Consider the following 11864-nt stretch of genomic DNA (forward strand, 5'->3'; position numbering starts at 1 on the left):
AAACAGACTCAATGGTGTGGGACATCAATAGTTGTGACTACTGATCTGAACAAAAGAGGGCCTGTACACATGACCCTAAGAACCTTTATTGCTGGTGAAGATATGCAAAAGCTCAAGATCAGGTGTTCAGCACAGATAAGTTATTAAAAAATCTTATTATATGCAAGATAAGGAAATCTGATATGGGAATAAGCAAGACAGACACTACTACCCTTGTGCATAACTCACTTATTTTATTAAAGTAGGCTTGCCATCTGCAATACTAAAAAATGGCTGAAATTCTTTCAAAAAGTTGTCTCTCATGAAATAGATTATCTGTGCTTTAAAACTATTCTGGATTCCAGGTTTTAATTTCTATGAAAAATATCACCTGCTTTGCTTCCTTTAAACTATTCATTCTTTGAAATATGTACTGGTAATAAACGTGACAAGAATTAAGTAACAAACATAACTGACTTTTTAAGTGTTTCCCAGCAACAAATTAGTACTAGCTTTATCAGGTATCAAGCTGGGACTCTGTCACTTTATTATACAGGAAGCATTACTTACACCCACCTGAAACAGACAACTGCTATGAGAAGCCTGATCCCCAACTGCCTTGCAGTTAGGGTAAAAATACATGAAAGCTCCCTCCATGTGTTTAATACAGGGAATTCAGAAAAGTAAGTACTAAAACTTAGCTGGACTACTTGGCAAGCTATTTTACCAAGTAGGTCGTTCTAACAAATTATTCCTTCGTAGAATTGCACTGTATTATAGGATCTACAGGCACTTAAAATTATTTAGCTAAATTAGATTTTGATAGAATACTTTCGAAAGAGAAGATTTTAGTTTGGTTTTTCTTGGTTTGTTTGTTTGTTTTGTTTGTTTTTGTGTTTTTTTTTAAAAATCCTTAATAATTTGGTCAAGCATCTTCTGCTCTCCCATTGCTGTTTTGCCAAGAAGTCAAAAATTTGACTTCATAAGTAAAGCTATGAAACACAATGAAATTAGAGCTAGTTAAAGAAAGGCATGTATTGATTACAGAATTGCTCTGTGATTAATAGAGCTTTTTTAAAAATCAGGAGTAACATCCAATTTCTGATGAAGTTTCTGTTGCTGATACAAATCAATCATCAAAAACATTGACAAATACAGCAATAACAGTACATAAATTAAGACATCAAGATTACATAGGAGTTAATTAAAACAGCCTAGTATTTTGTTAATTAACAGACAAATATATTAAACATCAATAATTTTACACAAAAGACAACTTTAGTAAATAATAGAATTAGAGGACAGACTAAACAGTTTCTTACCATCCATCTTGTCAGAAGTATCCTCTTTGTTGAAAAAGCAGGCAAAGAAACATGGAAAACTTAGTGTGTTAGAATAAGGGTGTTCACAGCAGAGTCATAAAACATTAATTAAGGAAAATACATTAATATTAAATACACCAGACGTTTATCTAATTCATGCATGTATAAGCTACCTTAAGTACAATTGGTTTCTCTCAGTCCAAGGTACAAAATTACAAAGCAGGGTACAAGCACCCTGTACAGGGATGTTGGATCTCTCCGTATACCCAGATTTGAGCAAACTTTTACAGTAAAATATTCATAAACTGTTTTGTCCTTGGTGTCAACAGTTACTGAAGCATCAGTACATATTTATACCATCACTGAACCACAATATTTACATTTCTTATAAAACCTGTTTTTGAGCATGAAGCCTCACCTGGGGTAAAGAACAGGAGCGAAAAAGACATCACGATAAAGACAGATGACAAATAGGAGAAAGTTCTACTCTGGTTTAAAAGCATTAAAATATTTACCAGTTCAGCTGGAAGGGAGGGCATACATGTTCTGACAGTAACAATCAAAATTAAAATATTTAGCATGAGACATATATAATTACAGCTCAAGTCTCCTCAAAAAGGACATTAATACTTAAGCACGTAAAAGACAGTTAACATTTTGAATAACTACAGTAGAGAATGTCCTCCTGCTTCTAGAGCAGTCATTTAAAAAAACATAAATAAGCAAACAATTCTATTAATAATAAAAAGGACAGAGATGGGTGGAGACAATCATCGATTACTGTGCTCATGAATTTGTGGTCCACTGAGGCTCTAAATTTGGCAGTTGTTTAAGCAAAAGGTGGATGTTCCTCTGCAAGTAAGGGTGAAAATAAATTCCAGAAGACAATGTCACCTATTCTGGTATTAAATGCCACACCTGAGAAGATGTGGAAAGCATTATGGAAATACAGTAACGTTTTCAAGGTATTTTAGTACCATGGTCATCATTATCTTGGGAACTGTCATTTAAGTTGTCAGATTTATTTCCTCCTTAACATGAACAGAGGGGAGAAGTTTACAAATTGGCCCACTTTCTGAAACATGGCACTTGATTTGATTCACACTCCATTCATTTCAAGGTTACCTTTGAAAAACTAAAAGCAAACGGTATCTTTAGGTGGATATCACGGTTAATCCATAGCCAAACACACAACAGTCACAGCCTCTACACAGGTAAGAGGGTATGTGTACAGGTAGGACAGGTAAGTGTCATTTCAATTAACTTACTACTATTAGAAAACCGTTAAGAGAATGAGCCACGATCAATCAAGCAGTACTGCTTTTGTGTGACAGTAAACAGAGCTTGGCCTCCTTAATTATCACAGCCCTTACACCATCTGTAGTAGGATCTGACTTTACTATACACTGCTAGTATCACATTATTTTGCCAGTTCAAACCACCATCATATTCTTCTCCACAAGTCATTGCATCTGCTAGCAAGGCAAAGCTTTCAGGCTACTCAAATCTTTCAAAAGAATCTGACCTGGCCTTCCTGAAAGCAAACCAATGCTCCAATCAAGAGTTGATTTTCTGTGAAACTCATTAGACCAAAGTAGTCCCTTAATTTCAGCAGCACACAGAAGACAGATTAACAGAGATTTCTTTGTTTTCCATTTGACATTTTTTTCCTTCTACCACCATGCTCTTTGTCATTTTTACTTCTCACAACAGCTAAACTCCAGCTTTATCTGAAATTCAGAATATGTCCTGTTGCACACCAAAATACTCTGATCTTGGAGAGTAATCACCCTATGTATTTCAGGCTTTTAGGCATTAAGTTAGGAGGAACTGAGAATTTCTCAAGCAATAACCACAAGTATATCTCCTCCACCAAGGAAACTGAGCAGCCTGACTGGTGTCAACCTGCTACCCAGCAGGTTCTCCAATTCCCTCCCTGGGGGCACTAGAGGGAGCCCACACCTGAAATTACTATTTCAAGTAACAAGTATTCCTTTTAGTCAGTATTGCTCACACTCATAAACCTAATCCTAAAATCAACGGTGTTCAAAACATTTCAAGTAGGCCCTGATGAAAAAAGAATCAAATCATTTAAAACAGTTTTAAATTTAAATTTTTATTTAAAAAAGCATAACTTTGAAAACCACGGCCAAAGTGTATCCTCACATCTTCCCTCAAACACAAGGTCAATCAGAAGAACTATATAGTTTCTCTGCCTCTCATGATCATCTTCAGCAATACTGGCATTAGGACATGCCTCCTTGGTGATCTAGCTGGCACATAAGCCAAGAACAAACGAACGGTTTTATGGACACTGAACCTTACTTCCCCCACTGTCACCTCTGCAGTATGGGTAACCTAAAAAGAACTAAAACATGTCCCTATTGCTTCACCCTCCACACTTAGTGGAGGTTCTAGCATCTACTAGATCCATCTACTACCACCACTACTTTAAAACACTTTTCTGCACTCTCATCATTTGTAGCACTATCCATTCCTTCCTATCAAATAAGCATTCCTTCCTATCAATGAAAGTTTGTCACACAGATAAAAACATACACATAGGTTCATCAACAAGCTTAGGAAGGAATCTATGAAGTCAGCATAGCAAATTATTGTGTAAAACACTTCTGTATTACGTGAAGAAGCAACCACTTACTGCCTGCATCTCTTTAGCATTGTTGTAAAGTAGTCAGCTAAAGAGCCGAGAAAAATGGACAATCAAGATGTTAACACCCATTTCCCTATTACTTCTAGAAGCAAAAAAGCCATGATCACCATCTGCTGATAAGTAAAGGTACTGCTCTTTCCAATACTTAATTCCAGATTAAGACACTTAAAGAGCATAGTATGGATACATTCTTTGCATCTGCATTGTTCCAGCACAAGAAAAATAAGACATCTAGCAAAGTTGGTAACTTACTTCAGAACACCTGCTCTTTTGCAATATTCCAATAATAACTAAAACTGATGACAATTTTTCAAATGTGTAAGTACTTTCCCATAATTACTTTACAAAAAACTTCAAAAAAATACCACAGTATTGTGTAGATGTTTCCCTTACCTAGCGAAGAGTAAGATCCCGGAGTTAGACCAGCAGTTGACAAGCGCCCAGCTCCACCTGTCTGTCCAGCAGCGTGGCGGGCCTTTGCACCTGCGGCAGCATTAACGTCAATGTCGCTGCGAGACCTTTGCAGAGTTCCTGGGCTTGGAACGCTCTTGCTGCTGCCTGAAACTAGAAAGAAAAATAAAATTAGTTGAATGAATAAAATTAATTGTATTTGAAATGTTAACATTTTCTACTACTGCAGAGTACCTGCAAAAAGTACAGAAAACTGTAAATAGTGTAGGTCAAGTTGATATTAGACAAAGTATTATCGAAGTTAAGAAGCAAACTATACCTGGTGTTGCCATGAAATTCAGATAAATACTACTGTAAAATAAACTGTTCTTTATCTTCATTCAGCATAACATTACTATTATTTAATATAAACTATGTGCTCCCACCCTAGTAGAAGTGACACAACACTGAACATTTACTTGATTTATTACCTTATTAAATGCTTCACAAAAGTAAGGGAATTCACAGCATCACTTGTGATACTGAGGGAAGACTAATCCCACACTTCAGCTAAGACAAAGCCACAGGCATTGTGAATGCATAGCCTGAATTGCTTTAAGGGTCCAATCTTCTGTAAAGTTTTCTCATATTCAACTCCTATTATTTACTAAATATTATCTATTTGCTGAATATTAACTATTTTTTTCAGTGAATTTTAACCATTAGTTTGTCTTCAAAACTTGACACCCCCTTAACTGCTTAAATATCCAGAAAAAACATCCTCTGAGTTGTAAACAGGAGTTCAGTGATTCATTCCACAAGAGTTTAAAATGTTACATGAAAGGAAAATGAAGATATTAAATTCTAAAAACTGAAGACAAAATTAAACTCTTTGAATTACAGATCTGTGATTTTGTTTGGGGTTTTTTTGTGGGTTGTTCCTGTTAAGTTTTGGAGGGGTTTTATTGGGGGGAGAGGGTGTTTTGTTTACAGTTTGAGTTTGTTTGTTGTTGTTGTTTTTAATAAAAAGAAACAGCTACACGGGAATAGATGAAAGTCGACTCCTTAATTTCCAATTGCAATAACCCTAATAATCATGAAAAGACCACAGAATAATGTTTTGCTTCTTTGAGAGTGACTGCGCCATTGCAAAACTCCATGACAGATGGTCAACAAATAGTACCAGTACGTAGCAAATTGTCTTAAACCTGCAACTACTGAAAATACATAAAATGTGGAGCAAGTATGAGGCATCTACTCCAGGTAGAGTTTACAGTGACAAATATCATTATTCAACTTGGAAAGAGAGGAAGTGATTAAAACAGTAAGATTTTAAGCTACATGTAAAACTTAAAATTCAAAGAACATAAAGAAAAAAAATTATTGTACACTGCACTATATAGAAACCACTTTACCTCTGCCTGCAAAGCTTGCTGGGCTGGCTGCAGACCATTTAGAAGATAGAGGCCGACTGAAAAAAATAAGTAAATAAACTCAATGAGTATGTCTCATGTATCAGATCCAAAAGGCAACAGGGGTGGTGGTGGGGAATCTTCTTCCCTTCAGCTTTCTCAGCATACTTTAGATAAACACATTAAATACAGAATGATAAGGAAAACACAATCGTCTTATCTTTTGTATTTTATGAAATTACACCTTAATCATAAAGCATTAATCCTTTGGTTACCAATAGGTCATAAAAAAAACATTTAAGGCGGTCACTACAAGGTTTTAACTACAAAGCTGACCTTCTAAAGCAGTCAAACAAAAATGGTGGGAGCTACACAAAAAGCTTGATTTATGAAAGAAATGATGTCTGCAGTAACAAGGAAATAAGTCTCTTCCAGTCCTGTATTTCCCAAGAATCAAGTCACAGATGAGAAAGGAAAATGCTGCAACCTCCAAGCAGCTAGATTGAATTTCTCTTGTTTGAATGCTAGAAGCTCCCGCAATTTATAAAAGAAGAAGAATCCCAGGTCTCTTCCTCTGCTTTCTCTACATTTCCCTATATCCTTATTGCAAAAATAAGTAGTTGCTGAAGCAAAATCTGTCTACTCAAGTTTAACTGTAAGCCTTTCCTTCTGCCTAGTTCAGAAGGGTAAAATGCAGTCAGAAGGACCAGTGAAAAGCAAAAAACTAGTAGAAGACAAGATACTTTATTCATTGATTCACACCTAGCCATCAAAATATTTACCTGACTGAGAAGTTTTGTATTTGCTGAAATAGTTGACTATTTCAACAGTCAAATTACAGCATCAGTCAAGAGTCTCAGCTCTAGTAAAAATAATCCCTCTCTAATTTTAAACCAAAAAGCAGAGAGAAAAAGAGATGCATAATATTGTGTATTTATCTATTAGTTCAGGTGCTCAATTATAATATAGAGGTCAGCACTGCTACCAAACTATGCACAGATCGTGTATTTGCAGCTTGTTATGAATAATACCTGATATTCTGACATTACTACCCACTGTTTTGGAGGTATGTTGCCACAGGTAAGTCAAGGAAGACTAGGAAGAGCTCCTGGGTACATCCTGACCTTGCAAAAGTTGCTCCAAACAGGCATCAGGCAACTGTTAAAATCTGAGCACCTGCACAATCTATTGCGATTGACATTTCATTTAAGCAGTTCATATAGGTAGGCACAAGTCACCACATTTCTCTCATTCCACCATCCTCTTTAAAACCCTTTTTGATCAGCAATCTGTAATAGCTGTAAGTTCAGACGGTCAAAAATTATGGAGGATCAGACTTCTAGGGAAACCATTACCCATATTTCCTAATTAGTCTATACAGGGAGAACTCAGCATCTATATTAGAAACCAGCAACATAATTTTGAGTAATATAGGGAAAACAACATGCATCTAAATGCAAAATTAGTAAAAAAATCAATTAATTAAAAATTAATTCATGTCCATCACGATCACTTCTGTTCAACTCTTATTCTACTCCTCCCTTTCTGCAGTGTAGTACTCGTGTATCTTGCAATACAGGAAGTAACTCTTACTTAAGGACTTAAGATTAAGATTCTAATTTCTCTGTAGTTTTTAACATTTTGCTACTAGTAACGCATTAACAGCACTTTGATTTTCAGACAGGTAATATACATTAACCAAAAGCAATTAATCTCAGAGTAAAATGAAATTAACCTACATAATAACCTACCTAATGTAGTAACCTACATTACAGACAATTATTTTTAAAGGTCTTTTTTATAATTTGAAGTACTGTAGGAAAGATAATATTTGATATAGAAGAGGGAAAGACTCTGGTATTTAAGGCAGCAGCCAAAACAAGAGGGAGGGAATAACTTCTAATATGCTGAAATCAGTATTTGCTTTCAAGCCAAAAGTAAGCAAACAAGTTCTCTGGCTTTGGAAATGAAGAATCTGAATTGAAATCTTAACAGGTTTAAATACTTTTGAGGAAGCTTTTTAGAATTTAAAGGAAAAAAAATATCACCACAATACTACTATATGACATTTCTACTAAACAGCCAGGAGATTTCTTCTGCTGTTGGTAATGAAGCAAACTTTAATCTGTTCAGCTCAAGACTGACTAAGCATTTTAACACATCACTGACTTCAGTACAGCCCCACTCTCCAGTAATCAGCATACCTGCAAAATACTGCTAATACATATTCAAAACTGTGAAGACAGGAAAAAACTGAGCTCTGATCTCAATGAATCTCACTGCCACTGGCTCACAGAATTATGGAGGCTGGAAAAGACCTCTGAGATAATCAAGTCCAGCCGACAACCTAACACCACCACATCGGCTAGACCATGGCATTAAGTGCCACATCCAGCCTTTCCTTAAACACCTCCAGGGATGGCGACTCCAACACCTCCCTGGGCAGTCCATTCCAATGCCTGATCACCCTCTCCATGAAAAAGTGCTTTCTAATATCCAGCCTAAATCTCCCCTGGCGCAGCTTCAGGCTATGCCCTCTCCTCTTGTCACCAGTTGCCTGGGAGAAGAGCCCGACCCTCATCTCACTACAGCTTCAGGTAGTTGTAGAGGGTGATAAGGTCTTTCCTAAGTTTCCTCTTCTCCAGGCTAAACAACCCCAGCTCCCTTAGACTCTCATTCTAAGACTTTCCCTCTAGTCCCTTCACCAGCCTCGCTGCTCTCCTCTGGGCCCGCTCCAGCACCTCAATATCTGCTTGATATTGGACATCAATATGTGAACCCTGAAGACGGTTTTGTGTAACATAGGCTGCTAAGGAATAAATACATAAATGAGAACAGCCTTCTAAAATCCAGTTAATGACTGCCTTTATTTTTCACCTTGCTGGGGTAATACTGTCATACAGCAAAACACAATATAAGACTTTTCATTAAAAAAAACAATTGCAGCTTTTCTGTACACCACAGAAGTCTGGCTCATTTACTTGTGAGAAAAAGATTTTGTTTGTTTATAGGCTCAGAAACAGTTAAGTGACCCTTACTTGAGGCTCTCCTGTGAGCTGGAGGATGACCTGTCTGACTGAGGGAGAGATGCTATACTGCCAGAGTTCTTCAGGTAGGTCTGGAGGCTTCTTTGATAGGGTGGCTCAAGAGAATTGTACAGAGTCTCAGCTTCACTAGGAAAGTGATTTCTAAGACCCAGATAAGCCCTGCAAAATAAGAGAATAACCACATGTAATTGCTCTGTATTGTCTTCAAAGTGCAGAGTCAGAAAGAAAAAGATCACAGAATGAACCAGGGATGGGAGGGAAAGGAACTCAGACTGAAAGTATGTAACATATACAACACCGTTCAGCAAATCATAAAAGAAACCAACTTGACTGAATTAATATTTTCAAAATAACTTAGTCTATCCTGTGAAATTCCCACATTCACTTGCCGATTCTGTGGGGAAGCAAGAGAAATTATTTTCTGGCCTACTCAGTAGTCTAAGTGCTTGCAGTTGTTTAATGACTTAATGGGAAGGGGAAGAATAATTATGCAGCAATATCAATCTTTATGACTCCTGTTTCAGTAGAATCCTCAAATGCTGCACGCAGTATTAATTGCCTCAACTTTCAGAATGTCTTTTGCAAAAGAAACTAGATACTGATTCAGGACTCGGAGAACAGAAACATCAATTTTCAACCTAACTTGTGTCCTCTTCAGCTACAGTTAACTACCCAAGTCTGTTCAGAGCCTTCTATCGCTCATGTAGAATATATAATTTTTCAGAGAAAAATGTAGTAAAAACTCACTTTCTTGCCTCCACTCTTGCTTCTGCATCAGCATCATGAATGCCCTTCTTGATCGTTTCAACCAAGACAGCTGCATGCCTAGAAGAAAGACATTCTTCATGCTATTTTGCTACTCCAAATTCTAAGTAGTAAAGTTTCACCCTTTAAATTAATATTTCTCCAAGTAAAAAAATCAGCAGAGATAGCAGCTCTAAGATAAGAAGTAAATATATGTTTAAGCACACTGGTAACAACTGCACCTTCTGTAAAGGTTCATGTAAGCTTCCTTCTTCAATCTAAAAGAACTATAATCTACTTTTCAGACATACATCCATATAACACACTTTTTAAAAAGTTATTTTAAAATACCTTTTTAAAGACACCTACTTTCTTGAAATGGAAAAATTATTTCCCCTACTGTATTAACAGTATGAAAAAGTAAAAAGATTAGTAAGCTTGCTTCCCTGGAAATTCACCTCAGAGCTTTTGGTGTATGAGTTCTAAACCTCAACAGAGACTCAAAGAGCAGCAAAATGTGCATAAGAACAAGAAGAAACTGATGATGAACCAATTTTAATTCAAGGTATGTTTGTGGTTTTGGTTTTTTTGGTTGGTTGGGATTTTTTGGGGGAGACAGGGTGGTTTTTTGTGGGTTTTTTTTAATACACTCTGACATAATCAAGTGATCTCTTCATTACTGTCTTTTTCTCAGGAGCACCTTGAAGAGCTGAAAGGTGACTATGGAGCCAGATGAGCAATTCAGAGCCTTCTCTGGAGGTCTTGTAGTCCCTTTGCTCTTACTCTGTGCTTACACATTCTGCAGAGCTGATGCATGGACTATTTTTCCATCGACCTGAAGAAGTTACAGTGTGTTCTTAACCATTACCAGAAAAAGTCCTCCAGCCTAATCTCACTTGCCTCTTTTATAGCAAACGTAAATTACCTCCTTTCAGGAGAAACGACAGATGCTTGCCTGTGCATCTTTGCTGCACAGGATATGTGATATAAATGAAACTCTGAGAAAGTACACATTGTTCATATGTGGAACAGGAGAAAAGGTATACGGTAAGGAGAGGCGGCAATATAAAGTCAAGGCTGGAGCATACAGCTCTCCTGCTTCCTAGGACTTGAATGAGCCACATCACTTCTTGTACTAGAAAGGCTGTCTATGCTAGAAAGGTTGGCCAAAACTAATATAATTCAATTAAAGGATTCAATGAAAAGACCTCTGTCTTAAAATGAATTAGCAGTTTATTCTTGGGGGAAAAAGTATACTGGCCCATACCTTTCCAACGAATGTGTTTGCCACTCTTGTAACAACAGGTCCAAAAATTCAAAGGAGCGCCTGAAAAGACAGAACAAAAAGTTGTAATTAATAGTTATTTCTTTAATAAGCTTGCAGAGTAAACAGTAACTTTGTTCTTTCTCCCTGAAGGAAACAAATACATAAAATAAAACCCTGTTTACCTGCCAAATAATAACATTGGTCACCTTACTGTAAAGTTAAAATATTATGTACAGAAAAGCAAACATGAGGGCTAACTAATCCTAAACTTCAAAAAACCAGATGTGGCTCAATTAACTATCTGTTGCTGAAGACGTGTTATTGCATATATGCTGTATTAGCTTTATTAGCCCCAAAATAACAGACAAAAATCAATTAAGTTTAAAATTTCTATGAACTACAAAATCTTAATACGTATTAAAAAAAATCAGTAATTGAAAAACTCAGCTATTAGGTCCCAACATAATGTTTCCATGGCAGCATACTACAGTCCCAAACACATCCTTTCATCTGTCATTACCAAGTACGTAGCATAAAGGAAACATGAGACCATTAGTACAGGGCTCTGCGCATAGAAAGCGCTTTGAAGCTTTGCTGGCCCTGTACAAGCTAAGTTATGTAACCTTATTCATTATTAATTCAGAATTCCTGACAACTTAGCAGCCAGCCATTACCAAAAGGCACATCCTGGTGAACAAATCAAAGTGACGTGGATTAAGAAGTTGTATACAAGTCTTCAAAAAAGTAATTGACTCTACTGTCTGGAACTATTTTTTTTCTAGTTATGTTGCATCTTTGACCTGTTTTGGAGGGGCAAATTTTGTATTTATTCTGCCCAAATCCTTTGGACACCTACAAGACATGACAAGAAACCCTGAAAGGCTTGTCACTATTATAACTGACCTAGTTTTCCTTTGTCTTCCCAAAGGAATGAAATCAGTATGTAAACAGTACAATTCTGGCCACCTTCACTGATGTTCACTGGATTGTGAAGTGCAGTACCTACAGCCTAATGCTCCTCAGCAAAGCTGT

The 11864-nt window shown here is 36.7% G+C and overlaps 1 protein-coding gene across 1 annotated transcript in view; it reads right to left on the minus strand.

Annotated features, from left to right (window-relative positions):
• The window catches only part of CLASP2 (cytoplasmic linker associated protein 2), a gene marked incomplete at its 5' end in the record, with an annotated part of 56265 nt that extends 45373 nt beyond the window's left edge, over window positions 1–10892 (minus strand). Inside the window, 6 exons of the mRNA XM_010181184.1 lie at window positions 1302–1325; window positions 4366–4536; window positions 5778–5833; window positions 8813–8980; window positions 9569–9646; window positions 10833–10892. Of these exons, the coding sequence (XP_010179486.1) occupies window positions 1302–1325; window positions 4366–4536; window positions 5778–5833; window positions 8813–8980; window positions 9569–9646; window positions 10833–10892 (557 nt within the window). The remainder of the gene's footprint in view (window positions 1–1301; window positions 1326–4365; window positions 4537–5777; window positions 5834–8812; window positions 8981–9568; window positions 9647–10832) is intronic.
• Window positions 10893–11864: the final 972 nt, after the last annotated feature.

This window comes from Mesitornis unicolor, unplaced genomic scaffold (genome assembly GCF_000695765.1).
Source record: "Mesitornis unicolor isolate BGI_N332 unplaced genomic scaffold, ASM69576v1 scaffold47543, whole genome shotgun sequence".
NCBI classification, from domain to species: domain Eukaryota; kingdom Metazoa; phylum Chordata; class Aves; order Mesitornithiformes; family Mesitornithidae; genus Mesitornis; species Mesitornis unicolor.